General features: G+C 40.1%; 1 protein-coding gene across 1 annotated transcript; it reads left to right on the top strand.

The window, feature by feature from the left end:
- Nucleotides 1–2579: 2579 nt before the first annotated feature.
- On the top strand, nt 2580–8222 carry LOC148048172 (CMRF35-like molecule 7). Its single transcript, XM_087708254.1, has 4 exons — nt 2580–2619; nt 4997–5348; nt 7072–7089; nt 8174–8222. The coding sequence occupies exons 1-4, from the start codon at nt 2580–2582 to the stop codon at nt 8220–8222; spliced, it is 459 nt and encodes a 152-aa protein (XP_087564380.1).
- Nucleotides 8223–9348: the final 1126 nt, after the last annotated feature.

Consider the following 9348-nt stretch of genomic DNA (forward strand, 5'->3'; position numbering starts at 1 on the left):
CTTTACCAAATAGAGGGTGAGGAAAGGTCACGAGACATGATCTCTGGTGGTTTGTGTATACACTCTTTAGCTAATGTTGAGTAGAACTTAGCAGTAACCGTAGAGTGGGAGAAGGCATTCGTAGTTGCTTTGAAAGTACAGGAAGAGTTCCTGAGATACAGCCAAGTTCTCGTTCAACATTCACACAGCAGTAACTCACAAAATAGCTTGTTTGGGAGAGAGAACATCAAGAGCAAAGAATCAGGATCATATGTTGTTGCAGTATAGAAGATGTATTCAAATCTATACACAAGAATTGAATCAGTTAACAGCATTAAATTAGCATTAGATAAGGGTCAACAGAATTCAAGGGTGGGGACTGGGCTTTGATCTCTTGTGGCAACACAAGGACTCTAAACTGATGACACATTTAACTCTGACAGCCCCCCCCTCCTACAACTCTGCCTGCTTTTTTAATACAGGAAGGGATAGCAAACAATATGATAAGGGGAGCAAGGATATAGTATCGAGCACTTATAGAGATGCAAGCAAACTGGAATTCACCTGCTTGATGAAGCTAGATGTGGCTGTGATGACAAAAAGCAAATCTGACTAACCTCTTCTGAAGGTAATGATTGCACTCAACGAAAGCAAAGGATTTTTCAGGCTGTTGGGATGTAGGATAATTTTTTCAGGGATACATTTGAATTGACCAGGAAACATTGCACTAAAGTAAAATTGGTCGGTTTATTGACAGTGCTGGAGGCAAAGATAGGCTTAAAGAGGGAAGATGTTACAACCCTTCTTTATACCTTTTTGCAAATTAGAGTACAATAATGATGGATCAGCAGCAAGGCATTTGATTAGACAAAGACAATAGCAAATATTTGAATATAAATGTGCCTAATGAAGTCACTGAGCCAACGGAGTGTATTTTGAAGTGGTAAGACAGCACTACAGGGACAGTAGGGGGTTGAAAGAACAAGGAGGCAATATTCCAGGAAGATAGTTTCTCTCTAAGGAGAAACTTGCTTTGGCTTTCTTGGACCCTCAGGACTGCAGTTGAGGCCTAAATGCAATGGCAGTTGGTTGAGACTGCTGAAGATGCTCGACCACAACTTCAGGCCCAGCCTGAAGTACAGTAGAAGATGAATGCTTGAATGCTGTTGTGATTGGGGTGAGGTGAGGTGGGAAAATAAATGAGCATGAGAAGCTGGCGGCAGAGGTGGGTTGCTCCTGGTTCAGCCCAGATCGGGGGAAATGGTAATGGCGACGGTGGCAGGAAGCTCCGCCCACCTGCCCGAGTGCTTCTGAGCATGTGCAGAAGCATCATGTGAGCACATGAATGAGGACAAGCAAACCAGTAGCACTGGGATTTGCAACCAACCTCTGGCTGGCAGCATTTGACAGAGGCAGCTGCAACACTAGGGCTGAAGTGTGGCAGCTGGCTGAGGCTGCTGAAGGCTCTGGGCTTCTACTTCAGACCCAGCCATGGGGTTTCCACTGGCAAGTGCCATAGTGCAGGATTGGAATGGGGCAGCTGAGGCTTTGCACCATACTGCAGCATTTCTCCAACCTTTGTGCAACCTGCACTGGGCTTGCCAGGGCCTCCGACCCCACTGAGTCACCCCATACCCCTTACTTGGAATGCCATCTGCTTAACAGCCTGCAAGAACAACTTCAACTGGAAGTGCCGTGACTGCAGTTGTTAAGTTAAGTGGTCATGTAATGTCCTGCATAAGAACTGCTTCACTCAACAACCAAGATTCTGGTTCCAATTGTGATCATAAGTTGAGTACTACCTGTAGGCAAGACTTGATTTATTGTCAGGCCCCCAAAACCAAGAAGGACATGTAGTGAATCTTCCAAGTATATTTCTTTAGTGTTCCTCATCTAGAGACAGAATCTTGCCCAATTAAATTAAATGACCTCTTTCTCTCACATAACCTATCTGAACTGAGTTGTTGATTATTCCTCTGGGATGTACTTCTTCCCACCTCCTTACTACACTCCATCACATATATTCACTTTAAGGCATATGAACCATATTGGTAGAGAGGTGATATGATTTACTATTTCCATTTTTCTGCCTTTGGAAGCAACTAGAACTAGTGGTTGTAATCATTATAGCTTGCATGTTCACCTTATGGCTGCTGCTGTGTTGCAATATTTTGGGGGAGGGCTTATTTTTGGGGAGGGCTTATTTTAGTGCATGCACTCAAAAGTCTGATTGGGCTTATTATCCGGGTAGGTCTTATTTACAGGGAAACAGGTTACTCAATGGTGAAATGTTAAACATGCTCAAACCCAGTGTTTTTCTTGTAAAATCTGGGTCCTTTTTCTATTCTGAGGATGAGTTTGCAGTTTCTACTTTACCAACATGCCATTTGGGGATTAATAATCATGTGTTTTCTTTTTTAAAATTAAGCAAGATCTGACCTCTTCCTCTGGTGAAACATGGTTATTTCAACAGAATAGCAGAGGCAAAAAGAAGTTACCAAGGTCTGTGGTTGAGATGAAAATGAAAGAAGATTCTGGAAACAACTTAGAAAGAAAAGCTACATATTTGTAAAACAAAGCATCTTACTTAAACAAGAACAATGAATCTTTTCTATGGCTTGATTTGGACTTTATTCCATGGTGAGAACTATTGGAACTGGGGAGTAGATTAGATTTGGTTTCAGCTACCTGCAACAAAGATATATGCACGTTGGACAATTTAGCCAATGATGTGGAGCACAGTTTCTCTCTGGTCCTTTTGGCAGATGACAAAATTGTGAAAGGAAGGCAGACATACAAATATAGAACATTACGATTTAGGGACATCCATTTATACTTCGAATTGCAATATAGAAACTACAATGCAAGATAGAAACGTATTAGAAGCTTTTGACTACAATTACATCAAGGAATTCAGGTAGGGCTGGGGGATGTTTTAGTCTACTGATCTAATGGCAGCTGGTTTCAGAATACATTGAAAAATTGGTGGGTAAGCAATATACCAGTTTTCTTTCTTTCTTTCTTTCTTTCTTTCTTTCTTTCTTTCTTTCTTTCTTTCTTTCTTTCTTTCTTTCTTTCTTTCTTTCTTTCTTTCTTTCTTGAAGAATGCATAGCCATTTAAACACCATTCTAAGTAAGTAATATAGATCCATTCTTTCTCAAATATTTTTGTGTTGGGTCAAAGGCAATCATTGATGTTGATGTTTCATATCCATGTTTCAATTTGTTATGTTTTCCTTAATCATCCTGTGTCTGGCAACCTTTTTCAGCCTATTTTCATACATCCTAAACCTCAAATCTGACATCATCAACAATGTTTAAAAGGGGGGGAAATAGCCAGAAGCCTTGAAGACGTCTGGGTAATAGGACAAAGAAGAAATGAAGAGAAAATTAAATCCTATAACAATGTTTGAACAATTAAAGATTAAGACTGTAAAAGGAAGAAATATAATCTAATGTCTAATCTGTCTAATTTGATCAAGGTTAAAATAAGACATGTTACTTCTGGCTACTCTTTTTGGATTTTCTGCTGCTGAAAGGATTGAAAAAATGTTTTATAGATTTATGTATAGATAAGAGATGGGATATGGGATAAAGCGATAAATGTTTGTAACCTGAGAGGATGAAGAGTTACTAAATTTGTTTAAACGTGATGAAAATTCGAAGTCACTTCTTTATATATTTCTTTTCCCTTTACTATGCTCTTACTTTTCTATTTATTCTTTTTCCCCTTTTCCCATGCCCTTTTTAGTCTTTCTAATGGTTTTTCTTTCTCTAAATTTAGTTTATATTTAATTTTATTATAATAATTGCAAATTCTTAATAAAAATTAGCAAAAGGTTTCTACGGGAGTGGATTAGTGAAATGAGATTGACCAAAGAAAGTCTCCAGCAGTATGAAAGGCAACACTGATTATCAGCCTTTCTCTAGTGAAAAACCCATTTGCCTAAAATAAACATATTAAAATGGTAATGCATTCACAGGAAAAATGTGCATTGACAAGCCTTCATTAGAGATAGTTATATAAATAAGAAGAAGGACAATCTGTACTCCATTCCAATGTCAAAACCGAAGAGGGCTTAGAAGGGATCCCACATGGCTGGGTACATTCTTGAAAGCTTCCTACTCTTCATTCCTCCTGTTTTCCAAGCTTTGAGCCAGGGTGGCACAGTGGTTAGAGTACTCCAAGCTACTTGTGCTGACTGCCACCAGCAGTTCGACCATTTGATTCTCAACAGGCTCAAGGTTGACTCAGCCTCCCATCCTTCCGAGGTGGGTAAAATGAGAACCCAGATTGTTGGGGGCAATAGGCTGCCTCTGTAAACCGCTTAGAGAGGGCTGTAAAACACTGTGAAGCGGTGTATAAGTCTAAGTGCTAATGCTATTGTTATCTCCTTTTGCCCCACACATTTCTCTCATTTTCCTGGCCCAATTACCTCGGCTGCCTGTGAAATCTCTTTCTCTAAAGAAGTTTCATTCACTCTTGAAATAAGATGCTCACATCCGTCCTGCTCATTCTTTGGTTTGTTTTTATTCCCCCCCACCCAACACACCTTCTTGCTGATTGCTAGGTGTCTTTTTTTCAAATGGAGGCTAACATCTATGAACGTGCTTGCTGAAAATGGATTGCAGGCAGCGACTCGGTTCAGGCACAGGGGAGGCTGATTCATTTTGTCGACTGCTGCATTTCAAATTGAGGGAAATCCATGATGGACTCTCTTTAAGAAAAGTGATTATATAAATCAGCTTTGACTAACCTGGTGTCCTTCAGACATCTGGGACCAAATTTAATAGTTCGCAAGCCTTCTTAACTTGGGGATAACTGAAGATGAACCCTTCTGAAGAGCAATCTGTTTAGGGAAGATGAGTAAATTCTTTCCTCTTTATCCAATTAATTTCATGCAAGCTACAGAAACCTAAGTGGAACTCTGGATGCACTGTCTTGCTCTGGGGTCTGTGTTTTTTAAGTAAATCTTTTTTAATTTTTTAAGTAAAAATGGTTGTAACTGTTTTTCAGTTTGCTGGATGCTGGAGCCTCCTGAATTAGTGATTTCATTTTCACCCCATGGGGGCTCAGCGACTATCCGCTGCAAATATAGAGGAGGGGATGAAGAAGCTGTCAAATATTGGTGCAAAGAAGAAAAATTTAGATTCTGTTCTCGTAACTGCACCATCCGAACAACAGGATCAGAGAAAGAGGTGAAGCAGAATGGAATGTCCATCAAAGACCACCATGCCCTTCGTGAATTCAGCGTGGTCATGGAGAACCTCACTCACAATGATGCTGGGACTTACCTATGTGGGGTGGAGAGAAGATATGACATCTGGCAACCAGTGGAACTAATCGTTATTGCAGGTATCCTTTTGCTGTAGTTATTATTTTAGGAAGAGCGTCGTCATGCAACTATAGGAAGATAATGCACTATTGTTTCTATCTAAACACTAGAACTGTGTACAGGTAGCCCTTGACTTACAACCATTTTTTTAGTGACCATTCCAAGCTACAACGGCACAGGAAAAAGTGACTTATGGCCATTTTCCAAACTTACCACTATGGTCACATGATCAAAATTCAACTGGCACATGTTTATGCAGTGCCCCGGGGTCGTGCGATCCCTTTTTGCAACCTTCTGACAAGCAAGGTCAACGGGGAAGCCAAATTCACTGAACCACCGTGTTACTAACTTCACAACTGTAAACGATGCATTTCACAACCATGGCAAGAAAAGTCGCAAAATGGGGCAAAGCTCACTTAACAAATGCCTCGCTTCTTAGCCACAGAAATTTAGGGCTCTGTTGCTGTCATAAGTCAAGGACTCCTTGTTGTTATTCGTTATTGGTTTTGCTTAGATTTCAGAGAATTAGTTTCCATTTTAAACGACAACACCATTATAGCCTCTTAATTTTCTAGAAATAATGTAAAGATGTATAAGAGCCGTGGTGTATTACGATGCATTAAGAGCCGTAGTGAGCACAGTGGCTAGAAAGCAGGACTGCAGGGCTAACTCTCTGCTCACTCCAGTAATTCAATTCTGAGCGGCTCAAGGTTGACTCAGCCTTCCATCCTTCCCAGGTGGGTAAAATGAGGACCTAGATTGTTGGGGAAAATAAGCTGAGTCCGTAAACAGCTTAGAGAGGCATGTAAAAGCACTATGAAGCGGTATATAAGTCTAAGTTCTATTGTTAATGCTATAAACAGTGTTTCACAGCATCCCAGATGCTGCTACTTCTGGAAACTGCATTTAGGGGTATCGCCTGTTGTCCATTAGTATAATTAAAGCATGTACAGTCTTCTTGCAAAGCAATTTGGCTAGAAATAATATCCCAACACAATTATCTTTCAAAGGCACCTTTTAGATAAAAATGAAAGGCTGGAGTGAATTGCCAAAGTCCTATTAGTTGTTGTCTCCACCTGCTTTCTAGAGCAATGGCATAATGTACTTCTCCAGGTTGACTTGCCTCCATGCCAGTTATCCATTACTAGAGTGGGGCACAGGAGATTTCTCTGCAGGCGTTTCTCTGCAGCCACACAACTCATTGACTTGAGAGTCCTCAATAAAATTCCATGGTGCAGCCAATTTAAAGTTGAGGGTGATACCACTATACCAGGGTGAGAAGAGGATAGGAAAGCAAGTCTAGCAGGAGGAAGTCACAGAATGACAGAGCTTCTCTTGCCTCATCATAGACATCCGCCCACCCAAATATTCTTAGAGCCTTTCTGCCTCTAACTTATATCAGGGGTGTCAAACTCGATTTCATTGAGGGCCACATCAGGATTGTATTTGACCTTGGGGAGTCGGGGGTGGGTTTGGCCAGGGTGGGCATAGCCAGCTCGATGTCACTCATCAAGACTCCATTTTTGGCCACAATGGCCTCCTGTAGCCCTCTGAAGCCCTCTGCCAGCAAAAACGAAGACTGGGAGGGGGGCTCCATTTCTGCTGGCAGAGGGCTGCTGGAGGCCATTGCGGCCAAAAACAGAGCTCAAAAGGGCCACGCAGAAGCACCATAGGCCGGTCCTTCGCTGTTTCTAGGGCAGCCCCGCCGGCCAGATCTAAGGCCTTGAGTTTGACACCCCTGTTTTATTTGCCCAAGCAAAGATAATTCCTCACTGTTTGTATTCTCTTCAATAAATGGTTTACTTTATCATGCAAGACTCGCTTTTATAACGACGAGATGCAAGGTTTTGTTCTAACAATTTTGTGAAGAGAATTGCTTTGTTTTTTGCTCTTTCGAATGACACATTTGTACATGATTAGTAATGTATAATATAATATACATAAACATTTTAAAAATAGACCATTGTCTGGGTATTTTCAAAGGTGCAGCCAAGATGCACAACACAATATGTGGGATTTTCATCAATTTGGCCACAGATAGAAAGTACATCATGCTTGAACTCAAGGATCACTGTGTCCTATATTTTCTAAACTGCATGTTCTAAACAGCAATCTTTATTATTAATATAATCCTTGAAACATTTGGTACCGCATTTTAATGATTACATAAATCAGGAAATGTGAATGCATTCATTTTTATCTCCTGCATTAGTGTTTGACAAAAGATGTTATTGTCTATAGATGATGTTTCCACAACTACATCTAGAATCGAAGCATATAAAACAGTAGAACCAAGTGAACCTCCGTTATCTCCTGAAAGGTATTCTAATTTCTTGCTTATATTTGATATTCCAAGGAAAATTCCAGATACTTCTTAAGTAAAACAGGATGCCAGGATGTAGCTTAGCAGCAATCTGATTACCTCTAGACAATCTTGCCATCATTACCAAAAGCAAAGATTTGAAAATTCAGAACGCATGAAAGGCACTCATTAATTTTCCCCTACTGCATGCCAGGGACCACAATTAGCACACCTTCTTTGTTCCTCTCACTCTATTATTGTCCCCAATTTGGGTCTGAGCCCAGTGCCAAAGCCAATGATGGACGCCAGACACGAAGTGCAGGTTTTCTGATTGCTTTTTATTGGAGTACTCCAAGGAAAAGTGTTCCTGGTCAAAAGGCCGAGAACCAAGAACAAAGGATTAAGAAAGCGTTATACATTTTCACTAAAGGAGAAGATGGGACAAGGTGAAATAATAAGAAATATCATCTAATAAACATTTTAGCAATAATTCTACAATTTGTTCCATTGGTTTATAGCCATCCCATTCCTAAGCCTTGACTAATGAATGCTCCAGGAGTTATCTAATAGACATTTCATTTGCTGCCGGCCATCTCTATTCCTAACTTTTAGCTGAGGTTTGTCTAATTCTTGTTACTTTTATCAACTTTCTAACTACCCATAATTGCTACAAGCTTTACACATGCATATTTCCTGTTGATAAGCATTCTTTGTTCTTGCCAGACAGACACACACACACCAATTACAGTCTTCCTGATTTACTTTCAAGTGTGTGCCATGACCTTGCTTTAGCAGCCAGCCCATCACTACCAAAATATGATACTTCATACATTTTAAATTCCATTCTCCACTTACGGTGGGGAGCAGCTAATGCACAAGGAAACATATCAGAAAACACATCAATTAAAATATTTCATAATACTTAGAAACACTCAAGTAAAGCAGAAAATACAAGAACTCTATTAAAATTAGGAAACACTAGAAGAGCTTATCTGGAATGGTATAAGATCTCTTGCTTGAGCCAGGAATTGGACTAGATGAACTCCAAGGTCCTTTCCAACCCCATTATTCTATGTTCTAGAGCAGGGGTGTCAAACTTGTTATTGTTGTTGTTGTTGTTGTTGTTGTTGTTGTTGTTGTTGTTATTATTATTATTATTATTATTATTATTATTATTATTATTATTATTATTATTACAATTGTATCACAGCGGCCAGTTGTTTCGCCGGATTTGGCATTGGTTACTAGTCGGGCCCCACCCAGGGGCCTAGGATGTCGTAACGTATTTTCGTAATATGCGTGCAGATCCAAGCAGTGCAGCTTTTTGCATTTGACTGATGGTGATTTTGTCAATTTTTAACTGTTTTAAATGTAATTCCAGTGCTTTTGGAATAGCACCCAGTGTGCCAATTACCACTGGAATTACCACTGCTGGTTTGTGCCATAGTCGTTGAATTTCGATTTTTAAGTCCTGGTATCTTGCGATTTTTTCATGTTCCTTCTCGGCGACCCTGCTATCACCTGGTATTGCGATGTCTATGATTGTGACCTTATTTTTCTCAACCAGTGTGATGTCTGGTGTATTATGCACCAGTATTTTGTCGGTTTGTATACGGAAATCCCACAAGATCTTGACCATCTGATTTTCAGTGACTTTTTCAGGCTGATGTTCCCACCAGTTTGTTGCTGTTTTAATATTATAATTTTTGCACAAATTCCAATGGATCATTT

This window comes from Thamnophis sirtalis, unplaced genomic scaffold (genome assembly GCF_051295495.1).
Source record: "Thamnophis sirtalis isolate CommonGarterSnake01/CBP01778 unplaced genomic scaffold, rThaSir2_p1.2 scaffold_3, whole genome shotgun sequence".
NCBI lineage: Eukaryota > Metazoa > Chordata > Lepidosauria > Squamata > Natricidae > Thamnophis > Thamnophis sirtalis.